The sequence below is a fragment of the Porites lutea genome, chromosome 11, assembly GCF_958299795.1.
Source record: "Porites lutea chromosome 11, jaPorLute2.1, whole genome shotgun sequence".
Lineage (NCBI taxonomy): Eukaryota > Metazoa > Cnidaria > Anthozoa > Scleractinia > Poritidae > Porites > Porites lutea.
The window spans coordinates 21,229,875-21,242,087 of NC_133211.1; the positions used below are offsets into that span (position 1 = coordinate 21,229,875).

A 12,213-nucleotide genomic window follows, 5' to 3' on the forward strand; every position below is an offset into this window, starting at 1 on the left:
TGCTCAGAAACAAAAAGTGTCATTTTACATGTTAAAATTACAACTGCAGTGTTTACTTAGTCTACTCAAAAGACAAATTTAAGTCAACATTTAAATATTTATGACCTATGTTAGACTCCATCATTGTATCCCATAATGGAGAAAAGAGAGCACAGCAACACTGCCTCAAACCTGTAAGTATTTACTTAGCAGCTACAAGACTCAAATAGTAAGTATAATAATCTAAATGGGGTTTATAACAGGCAAAAAATTCACAAAACATGACCAGCATTTTATCAACAGCCTGCCATGACCTTACCAGTGGTATGAAAAATAATCACTTTTCTGCGCAAAGGTCAGGAAGGAAAAAACTTTATTTTGAGTAGCAAGTTGAATTTGATTATTATAAAAAATTTAGGGAAGAACAAGGACAGAAATGATCTGTGATACAAGCCATGTATAAAGTTACTAGAAAATCAAAGAATTGACAGGATGGTCTCGAGAATCGATCTGTCATAGTTTGAGAATCCTGCAGACGAATCTAATGGGTAAAATAATTATTTTCGAGCATATCTTTATGAAAACTTTTGAATTATTCTAAATTCAGTGGTCTATAAAGTAAAATATCATTATCAATATTAGTAGCCAATAAAGGCTATCTGAATCAATTTGTTATTAAGCATGGGACCAAATCAAAAGTGGAGACTTACACATACAGTTATGAACAACAAAAATAAAAATCATTAATTATATGTGCCCGTCACAACAAAGTGGCCTGCTCTTTAGGTGTGATCATGAAAAACCTCAACTGCACAGATCTAGCATTGCATCAAGTCAGGATAAATGACTCAGGATTACAATGCAGTCTAAGCTCACATTAGCTTAAATTTTGGTCAGGATAAGCCTTGATTTTTACAGCTCTTTCTTTAACTGCTTTATATGTTGATCAAGTTTATCACTGAATTACCATTAAGTAAAATAGTAAGATTGATAAGGTCACAGGTAATTACCCTGTTTGAACCTGCCAGTGTGAATTAAACCGTGGCCTTTATACCAATTGTGATGTGATTAGTTTTAGAGCTTACAAAAAATTTCCTCAAATGTCCAAAAGCCCAGCAAACAGAAAACAAAGGGAAGACAATGACTGGACTCTAATTTCTTTATAATCTATAGTCAGACAAATCCAATTTTTTAAAAAATACTGGTACTAAAATGGGAATTTCCAGTTGCTTGGAACACTTGTAAACATAATAGAGGAATGTGCTTACAACTTGCAACTAGCAAATATTTATTTCCAGCAAGAAAAATCAGTCTTAACAGTCACAAATATTAGTTCACAAAAAAATTCAAAAATCACCAACAGTGTATCAGCAAGATTAAACTCCAGCAGAAATTAAGTGCTGGCAAACAATAATTGAAAAGAAAATAAAATTCCACATAATAACAAATCTGAACTGACCTGAGTGGATTTGAGACCAGGATAGGCTGATCTACTGCTTTCTGATATGACAGCGTCAGATCTACCAGTGGAACGGAAGTTTTTCTATGACAAAAACAGATACACACAGTACCACAATTAATAAGGGAAAAAAGAAAGCCTCTTTAAAAAGCTGCATACTATACAGCTATTTCGAGAAAGGTTGTCGGAAAAAATGTGCATGCGACAATTCCGGAAGGTAATACGGGATATGATCAATACACTGTTCCTGACACTGTAGCTATCAGGCATACTTTTGTTTGCTTCCTTTAGCACCAGCAAACATAAGCCTATGGCCTCTCATGCCATTCTTTCAAATTTCTTTGAAGAACAGTCAACTCAAAACCACCCACAATACCTTTCGGGATTGTCGCGTGCACTTTTTCCGACAACCTTTCTCGAAATAGCTGTATAAAAAAAACGGTACAACATGAGTGTTTAAATTTGGTAATAAGACTTTTTAAATGAAAGGAGGTATACTGAGCTTCATCTCTTTCTTTAATTTCTTCATTTGCATGGAGCTACAGAAAAATGGATAAGGTTTACTCGTGTCTTTTTCTTCTTCGTGTATTTCTGAGGCAAAAACCAGGCAGTTTTCATGCATCCAGGTAGAGCTTCCCAGCTCTACTAACTGCATTTTTTAAATCTACAGTTATGTACTTCTTTGTTCATTTTGAAACCCTTTTTTTTCAGTTATACCAGGTATTAGCACCCCAGATATAACCTCCCCGCCTCACCCAAGCAGCTAGAACCAAAATATCTTGAATATTTAAAATTCATTACAATTAATAATTATTATGAGTTTATTATTATAACTTAATTTATGAGAGAAGGATTTCATGGTTAACTTGCAAAACTTGCTGTGTTTCAGCATTGTAAGCACCTCATGCTTGGAGAGATAGAAAGGTGCATTTTCATATTTTAATCCTGCTCGAGCGGAACCTCAATATAATGAAGGACCAGGGGACTGGCAAAATTTGTCCACTATAATGAGGTTTCAGTAAATCACAGTTCTTAAATTCCATATAATAAATTTCACTGTTACTGGCTCAAAGAAAATCCTTTTTTATAACAAGGACTTTGTTAAATAGAGGTTCTACTGTACATCATAAAATAATTAGCAATTATTGAATGAGGCTGAGTATCATCTGCAGAATTTTGGAGATCAAGGAGGGTGTTACGCGGCCTCGGCAGAGAACAACCTCTGAGATCTCCATAGTTCTTCAGATGGTACAAAAGCTGAATTCAATAATAATTATTGAATTATTGTTTCATTATTTATTCAAAATAATTCCTAGTTTAAAAACAAGCTATGCAGTTCTTGCTGTATATTTAGCCAATAGTTCGGCTAAAATCAGTGCGCAAAGAAAGTAGTGTCCGATAGCCCAGGGCCAGTGGATTTTGCTATTGGGTTAGTGAGTTCTGTTCTTAACCTGTTCCGATGGGCAAGTGAAGTTTTTTGAGGAATTCAAATTACAGAAGATCTGTGAAATCAATTCTGCTCATCAAAACGTTTTTGGGTTAGTTGAAATGACGTTTGGGCTAGTATATGCTAGCTTCAGCTTGCCCGAATGGAAAGCTTTAAAAATGACTTTCTTGCACCCTGGAAATGTTCTGCCAACGTGAAATGTTCCGCCATCTTGTACTCACTACCAAAAAGATTCAGCCTCGTCCCCAGGTCTTCTCGGTTAACTGTTCAATAATCTGGCAATTTGCTACATGACTGATGCCATCAGTTCACATATCGCAAAATTCTTCCAAATTTGGTTGACAATGGCTGGTTATGACAAATTATGTGTGGGATTTAGCCAATCAGAAATGGAGAAATATTTTGACTGAATAATAATCATGATTATTTCCTTTTCCAAGTCTTCGTTATTCCAGTCTCATTCTATTTGATTTGCTAAAAAAGAGAAAGTTAGTTCTAATAAATTGTACAAAAACACGGGTTGTGACTTCTTTCAACTTGACTATAATCATACATACGATACCTCTGCCAGATACTTTCTGTACTCCTCTTTTCTCTCTTGCCGTAACTTTTGCTGGTGCTTTTCATAACCACCTAAATTAAGTCCACCAAGATTACTGTCATCTTCAAGAGGAGCTGCATAAAAACAAACCAACAAGCACATCAGATTATAATACATCCTAGAAATCCTATCTAGGAAAAAACTAACCAAAGACCAATAATAAATGAAGGATAAACTCTAATTTAGTTTCTGAATAGTAACGTACACCAAATTAATTTTTATAAAGTATAAGTTATTATTTAAGTAATGCAATAGTGAACGTAGTTTTGGCATCGTCAAATTTAGACTCCCCTCTCCCTACAAGACTTAGACAAACAAATGAACACATACATGGTGTACAGGTCAAAATTAAATTCAGGTAACAATTTTTTAGCCTATGTTGATTCTCAATTTTCTTTGTCCTGTAACCCTAATTCATGAATGATAGTTAACATTATTATTATGGCTAGGAGACAGGATATTGCTTTGTGAGGAAGTATACTAAGGTACAGTATTGCAGTAAAACACCTCATTTACTCTTTTGCACTAAACAGCTTAATTGTTTAGTTAAATAAACACCATGTTCTTTGAAGCTCTGAATTAGTTTTCTGATATACCACACATCACTCATTTAGCCACCAAGATTTTATTTAAAAAAAGAACAGCTGACTAAGCACTCACCAACTGGACAATGAGTGCAAGAATAACATCTATGAGAAGAACTGTGTGAGACTGATCTGTTCATTTGAATGTATGGATTACACCACAGAAAATAAAAGTAAGTCATCTGACATTACGGTACCTTTAGCTTTGATCCTGGTCTCGGGTCCTGGAGGAGATCCTTCATGAATATGCCTAGACAAATACAAACAGGACATTACAAAGTTTTATACTACTACATCAGAAATTTCTGCAATTTGATTGGCTTAGAGCAGTGGTATTTCAGCTTAATTTGAAATACCTACATGTGGAAATTACAAACCTTTTGTGGGTAGTAGTACAAACAAATAATAGCATAATTTGTACGTGATATGTGGCATAAATACCACTTGTGATATTTCAAAATTGTCTCAAATTTCACTCGCCTAACGGCTCGTGAAATTACGAATAACAATTTCGAAATATCACTCGTAGTATTTATGCCAAATATCACTACAAATCATGCTATTACCTATACAAATGATTTCTTGTATCTCTATTTCACTTAAACTAGCAATAAACATACAATACAAATTTTTGAATTGTTAACTAACTTCAGAACTGACCCCAGTTGTTCAAGAGGTGGATAACGCTATCCACTGGATAAATCACTATTCACTGGATAGAGCAATAATGATTTCCCTAACACTTATCCCTTGGATAGTGATTTATCCGGTGGATACTGCTATCCAACTTTTGAACAACTGGGGGCCTGATCAACAAATTTAGGGACTTTAAAACAAGGCCATTACTAAGGGGCGGAGGCCAGGGATTTCCCTGTGCTACTATGAGCATAGACCCCGGCTACTTTCAGAGGCAACAAAAGGGTAGTACATCCTAGCTGTTCAACTCCCTGTGTACTGATTCATAATAATTGAAATCTTAGCAATAGCCCTGGCAAAAGGACTTGTTATTCATACTCTCTTAATAATTCTAAAAAATTCAGAATTTCTCAGAAAGGTAACAGTTACTTTCCATCACTTATTCAGCTTAATATAACATTGAAAAATTATAATATGTATTATATTTCACTAAGGTAATATTACCGGTTGTCAGGTTTATATCCTCTTGGGCTTGTCCTGCTGCGGTCCTGATAGCAATAATCAAAAGTTTAAAATCATGGATATCCAAGTATAACACACAAATTTACTTTATCTTTCATGGACAACGACAAACTTTGTATTATTGGAAATATTTTGCTTAACTTTTAGGACCTTTTTCAGCATGAAAAGCAAGTAGTAACCAATAGCCTGCGGTTCATGGATTTTATTATTGGGCTAATGAATTCTATTTTTAACTTGCCCGCCATGCAAGAAGTCTTTTGGGGAATTCAAATTACAGAAGTACTGTACTCAATCCTGCTCATCAAAAAAATTTTTCAGCTAGTACATGCTAGCTACTGCATACCCAAATGACAATCTGTAAAACTGAATAAACAATAAAAAAGGAACTGACTATCACATAAAATTTACTCAGCTACTTTTTCAGTGTATTCGGACATAAACGAGGTATCAAAGGATCAATAACTATTTTTATAGCATACAAGCATTCAATTTCATCTTGGAATCCTTTCCACGTGATAGAGCTTGAAATTTAGTCACATGCTATATACTATGGCTCACATCACAACAAATCCTAGCAGACCACAGGGAGCTCATCACTGGCATCATGGTTCATCCCAGTTCAATGATTTTGACGGCCTCTCTGACTATATAAAATTACGAAACCTTGTTTATCTTCTAAATGGAAGTCGTACTCAGAATTTTCAAATGATTCTCATACAATGCATCTGATAATGGCATTCCTCTCATTCCTCTCCACTACTACATGAGAAATTTCTGCAATGTGATTGGCTTAGAGCAGTGGTATTTCAGCTTAATTTGAAATACCTACATGTGAAAATTACAAACCTTTTGCGGGTAGTAGTATAAACAAATAATAGCATGATTTGTACGTGATATTTGTCATAAATACCACTCGTGATATTTCAAATTGTCTCAAATTTCAAATTGTCTCAAATCTCAAATTACGTATAACAATTTCGAAATATCACTTGTGGTATTTATGCCAAATATCACTACAAATCGTGCTATTACCTATACAAATAACTTTCTGAATTTTCTCCACTCACTTTAATTTCTAGTATGAATATACATGTATACGAAATTTGCTTGTCTTCGCAGATAGTGTGATACCCCCCAAGAGAATTGTTTTGATTGTATTGCTAAACTCTGTTCCTTCTGCTTAGAACCATGCCAAGACAGTAGTGTTACATCACACGATCTTGGGGGTTAGAACATGTGAACTTTTTCTTTGTTTCGCACCCTTTGTTTTTCTAGGTTCTATTGTGTCGACTTCTTTGTTTCCTTTGTTTTACGTCACTCATGAGTTTTACAGGTTCTTACACCGAGGCGCTCTTAGAGGGACCAACGAAAAGAAACAAGGAAAAAAGCTTTCCCGCCTCCAAAACGAGAAGGCAGCTGAGCTAGAATAATCACATGCAAAGTAATCTCACCTCACTTTCTTGTGCACGCAATATTTCTGCTCTTTCCTTTTCCAACTTTCTTTTCTGTGACTCTATAAAACTTGCTAGATCGTCCGCCATTGTATAGAATTGTTTATAAGGCCAGCAATCGGACGGAAAATAACGATGAATATGAGACGTTCAATAATATGATGTTGTCAAGTGAACACAATGGTTCGAGTAGACCTTTCGCACTTTATATTGCATCCCCGAAATGATACTGATAAATCTCCAGAACTCCAATAACCAAATATCCAAACATTTGCTGTAGTTTAGCTTTCAAAACTTGTCAGCAAAACAACATTCACTGAACATTCCAAAATTGTTTTGGGTGATCCGCCATGTTTTTGGTAACCAGTACCCATAACGCCCTTTGGTACATGAAAAAAGGTAATTTTTGATTGGTTAGTACCAGGTGAGACACAACCCAATCAAAATCCATTTTGCATTTTGCAGTTGTGAGAGTCTCGTGATTTTGTGATCCGTCTATTATCCATGACATGAGACTTCGTGGTGCGAAGGAGTAGTCTTCCGTGTTGAAATTCAGGGTGCGAACAACAGGCATTTGATTTGTGATGGATTTTTACAAGGATAAAGCCAAGCTAATTGATAAGCTCCTGGAGGAAGCTCCTACTTCCACGGAAGAGGAGGACGAAGCTCTGGTGACTCTAAAACGAGAAAGTCGTATGCAAAACAAGTTTTTTGCCTGCCATGTTGTTGTTTTGGTACTTGTGCTAGTACTGGGAATGTACTTGTTTGCGCGTGTAGCCTGCTATGGTTTTCAAACCACGCAATATGATCAGCAGTCACTGAACGGAGGTTTGTTTATCCTTATACTGGGCCATTTCATTTGTTGTCGGCTCCCCCTTTATTGAAGGTACTTTTATATTCAGAGATACCAACCTCGGTTCTTTAATACCGCCATCCTTTCCAAAATTTTCCCATTATCCCGAAATCCCGCACGTTTTCATCGGTCAATCCCGATCCTCGTCGCATCATTTACCGGGGGGGGAAGGGGGGGGGCTGGATTATTTATTTCAACACCATTTGAGGGGGAGCCTTAGTAGAGACAGTGGGGGCTTATTTGAGAGGGGGTTTGATGTATACAATGAATCTTAAACTCTCTTGTTTTCAGTCGCATCCGTAAAAAGTGTTTTCAGCCTTTTGAGTAATTTATTAATCTTAGCAATGGCTTAGGATATACCGTAATTCTGTTGTAGCGAATAGTAACAAAGGGCATAATCAAGAGGCCTATGTGTAACTGGATCTTATTACGGCAAAGTTCATGACAAAGGTCGTGCCATAGGGGTCACAAAAGCAACATGTCAGTGTGGTGTCCAATGCTGAGCTTAAATTTGGGTTTGTTTCCGTCATTGCTGACAGCGAAAGTTGAGTTTACTTTAAAATTTTTGCCATCTGAAACCCTGGATCTCGGGGCTTTAAGGCAACAATTTCCTGGATCCTGCTTTGTAATAACACATCCTGTCCATAAAGGCAATCCCGAATCCGCGCCCAGGCCCGTGCCCATATTTCTTTACAATCCTGAATCCGGGGCTCCAAAAAAGGCAAATCCCAGATTCCGAAAAACCTATTGAGGACCCTCAACCTCTGGAGATCTAAAATTTGGAGACTCCCTATTTTGCACTACACCCCAACTCCCCAAATGTCAACGACCCTACAACCCCCTGTCCACAAATTGACCCAGCTACCATGGCTTAGGACATTATATGAAGTCTTAAATGAAGTACATTCCATCAAAATTGTACTAACAAAATAATCTTTGTCAGTGACTAAATAAGAGCAAAAATGTCCCAGAAATTGTACAATGAATAAAAAAAACCTATGAATTTTGAGAAAAAAATTGGGCAAAATTTCAAACTAAAGCACAGATAATCTCAAAAGTCCATTTTATCTGGGAGATTTGGTGACCCGCTGGGGAGAGTGGGAGATCAGTGCCATCCATATCTGGGAGACTCACGGATAGTCCAGGAGAGTTGGCATATATAGATCCATCTTATTGGAAGAGTCAATAAATAATACAGACACTTTTGTTATTTCATGATATGGTATAATAAGTGGCCCTTTAAGCTATAGGAGCTCATAGGGACTGTTATTCACTGATTTCAGTGGTTAATTCCGTAAGTTAGCTGAAATTTTTTATTTTTATACCTGCCAACTGTTACTCTTGGAACAACTGGGTGAAAGTTGATTTTTCTATGGCTATTTTTTATTGTTTTAATTCAGGTTATCATGAGCTTGAAATCTTTCAAGATGAGGACAAGCCACATTACAGTACAAGGGATAGGCCTCTACACCAGATGAGGGACAGGATTTCTAGTGTTAAAAGTTCTGCTTCTTACAATCCCCCTCCAAGATCAGAAAAGGCAAAAACAGGTGAGTCATAGAGAAAGGCTGTAAAAAAAATCCCTGAGACCCCGTGACGTGATTAGGGCGACATGCATATCTCCTTCTAGAGACTGCTAGTCAACCATGTCTCAAGCTTATCTTGGCCAAAATTGCATTTAGCCACATTAAATGAACTCCCCTCTTTAATTTTTATCTACAGCAAGGTACATTGTGCACAACACTATCTGGGGATCTATCTCAACTATCTCTGTGGCACTGAATGGAGCTCCTTTTAGTGTGGTTACATCGTTCAGTGATGGGACTGTTGATAATAGCACAGGGATACCATACTTTTACCTGTCAAGTTTTGACCCTGTAAACAAAAACATAAAGGTAAACAACTGGGCAAGTCTGTCAGTTTCTGAAGCGGAAAGTGATTACTGCAAGGAACATGACTGGGACCCAGAGGAACCACTTTGTTCTAGAGTGTCTCTCACAGGAAAGGTAAGTTAATTGCACTTTAATGTTTAAACCTTAATGTTTTCCTTTTTCTGCCTTCAATAGATCTTGGCACAGTTTTAGAAGCCATCTTGATGAGTAGCCAAACACGTGAGAAATTACTGGTGTCAGTGTTTGTATGAGAATCTAATGTGAAATAATTTTCCTTAAAATGGCTGTTCTGAAAAAATATGTATAATGTACTGAAAAAATTTGAGGGCGTTACATGCAGCTATATGCACTAGAACCACCTTTTTAAAATTTTCTATACATTTGTCTGTAAAAATTTTCCTTCCTGCCGACTAAAATTTCCTGGGAAAATTGCAGATAGATAATTATGTGGAAAATCTAAAACAAGTGTCTGGAGAAATTTAAGCACAGTAACGACCCAAAAAATTTGTTTTTAGAATCCTTTGCTGTGTGGCTTTAGTTTACAATTCATTTTTTTCCAGAAGAGCCGTTTTACGGAAATTATTTGACATTAGATTCTCATGCAAACACTGTAACATCTCACGCGTGGCTTCCAAAACCGTGACAAGGTCTATAGGCAATAACAGCTCTCATCAATGTTAATCAGTGTTTTAAACATCATGCATCAACTGAAGGACTCTAATATTTTATTCTTTCTTGTCTCTTAAAACTTAAAGCTTGTTCATGTTGGCCCTGATGAGATCAAGTTTGCTCAAAATGCTTTGTTTTCAAGACATCCTGTGATGAAATCTTGGCCTAAAGGTCATGGTAGGTTATCGCAAAGTTATCATTCTTTCTTTATACCTCTTGCACCAAATTTCAGGTCTTATATGTCTTTGCGGCCATCATCAGTGTTGTTGCATATCATCGCTACTTTTGTCATTATACTTTTTTTTTCTTGTCACTGATGCATTTACTCAGTCTAGTAACCAAGTTATCTTCTTTTTACAGATTGGCAGACACTCAAACTTGAAATTGTCAATGTCTGGATGCAAGATAATTATGGCTCTGCTGATATCATTCCAGTGAAAGATTACCTAAAGGTCAAATTGTAGTTATAGTCGTTGAGTTTACTTTATTAGCATCCAATCCTTTGAAAACATTTCAAACGTATAGAATGATTCCAAGTGTAAGAATGACCAGAAGCAACTAGAATCGTTTTTCTCCTATTACATTCGGAAATTAATTCAAGATCGAGTACAGTCAAACCATGTTAATACATACACTGAGGGGGCTGTAGAAAGGGTACTTATAATGGAGTGTCTGTATTAAGTGGGTTGAATTTAAAGAAAGTTTAAGGGCTTCCTTTCCCCACGGACAAAGCAAAATGGCCTAAAGGTCATCTCTCCAAGAAGTATGGCTGACTAAGATGACGAATATAGAATGACAGGTTTACTCCAGTGGCACATAGTACTAATAACTTCAGGAAGATATTCTCCCTCGTAGCTGTTTTTGTCTGGTCACACAACCCTTATCCCCTCCTCCCCTCCTCTTCTTGTGGAGGAGCACGTGAGGAGCGGTGCGTGACCAAACCAAACAGCTGCTTGCGAGACTAACAGGAAGAGAAACTTAAGAGACAATGGGAAATGTTTGTTGCGCAGGATTGCACTAGTCCACTGCTCTTAAAGGAGCTGTGTCACAAAATTTGTCAAAATTCAAAGAACTACCACCAAATTGAGTGAAACATAAAAACAATCAATACTTACATTAAAAGAGGGAATAACTAAGTAACACGGCAAACTTGAAAGAAGATTTAAACGGATGCATTGTAGATTTTACAAACTTGTTAGCATAACAGTTTTTTAAAGTCCATTTTGTTGTTTTTAACGTTTGATATAAAGATCGGGAAGCCGATTTGTGGGATATTAAAAGCTGTTATTTCGTCATTTAGAAGTGTTTTCTCTGTGAACGTTAAGTTCCAAAGAGCATTAGGAAATGAGTTGAACTAAATGGCGTGACACAACCCCTTTAGATAAAATCTTCCAAACTGTAACACGGTAAAATAATGTCAGCTTTTAATGAGAGACACTGCAATTTACAGATCACCACGAAATACAACTAATTAATCATTACAATAACACAGAGGGCTAAAATTAAATAGTAAAACTGCTCGCACTAGAAAATTTGCGCGAGAATAATTTACAGTAAGATATTTTTTATAATTATATGAATTCCATTTATTCTATTGATATAATTTCGGTAAACCATTTACTCATTTTTTAAAACAATTCACACACTCTTTTTTCCCAAATTTTGCTTAACTAGTACGTGTATTTTGCAATGACCAAAACGAACACGCCTTTTAAGCCTTGCCGGCCTGCACTACGCTTGCCCAATACATAAACCATTCGGCGTCTTAACTCTGACGAACACTGTTAAACCAATCAGATAAATGGTTTACGGTCATCTCGCCAACCAAGAAGGTGACACGCCACCAATGAGTAACTCTGAAATAATTGACACAGTTTAATACCTAGGATTACTTACCTAAGAGTTTTACGTTTTCGTCAAGCTTATTTGAATTTTGACTTCGAAATCTGTTGATCCTAATTGACGATCCTTGCGTCGAACTTCTCATGCTCCCATTTGTGAGATTAAAAAACTGGCCGAAAAGTTTCCCAGTCACCTGTCATTTCTTTCAAATATGACAAAGAAATGGTTAAGAGAAAATGGCTGTTCATGAAAGTTCTTTTCATTTAATTTGTGTCTAC

At 36.4% G+C, this 12,213-nt stretch overlaps 2 protein-coding genes across 2 annotated transcripts in view; one reads left to right on the plus strand and one right to left on the minus strand.

Moving 5' to 3' along the window:
• Nucleotides 1-6,988, minus strand: part of LOC140951751 (centrosome and spindle pole-associated protein 1-like) — a 50,846-nt gene extending 43,858 nt beyond the window's left edge. The window contains exons 1-5 of the mRNA XM_073401080.1: nt 6,680-6,988; nt 5,211-5,254; nt 4,268-4,320; nt 3,448-3,560; nt 1,439-1,522 (exon numbers count right to left, since the gene is read on the minus strand). Coding sequence (XP_073257181.1) covers nt 1,439-1,522; nt 3,448-3,560; nt 4,268-4,320; nt 5,211-5,254; nt 6,680-6,769 — 384 coding nt within the window. The 5' untranslated portion in view covers nt 6,770-6,988. The remainder of the gene's footprint in view (nt 1-1,438; nt 1,523-3,447; nt 3,561-4,267; nt 4,321-5,210; nt 5,255-6,679) is intronic.
• Nucleotides 6,989-7,181: 193 nt separating this feature from the next.
• LOC140951789 (protein CREG1-like) lies at nt 7,182-11,388 on the plus strand. Its single transcript, XM_073401137.1, has 5 exons — nt 7,182-7,507; nt 8,933-9,082; nt 9,255-9,538; nt 10,180-10,270; nt 10,454-11,388. The coding sequence occupies exons 1-5, from the start codon at nt 7,264-7,266 to the stop codon at nt 10,555-10,557; spliced, it is 873 nt and encodes a 290-aa protein (XP_073257238.1). The 5' UTR covers nt 7,182-7,263; the 3' UTR covers nt 10,558-11,388.
• The last annotated feature ends 825 nt before the right edge of the window (nt 11,389-12,213 follow it).

Excerpts from the sequence above, each read along its gene's own strand:
- LOC140951789 (XM_073401137.1), top strand. The coding sequence starts at position 7,264 with ATGGATTTTTACAAGGATAAAGCCAAGCTAATTGATAAGCTCCTGGAG. Across the intron at positions 7,508-8,932 it reads TCAGCAGTCACTGAACGGAG|GTTATCATGAGCTTGAAATC; the intron begins GTTTGTTTATCC and ends GTTTTAATTCAG. Across the intron at positions 9,539-10,179 it reads GAGTGTCTCTCACAGGAAAG|CTTGTTCATGTTGGCCCTGA; the intron begins GTAAGTTAATTG and ends TAAAACTTAAAG.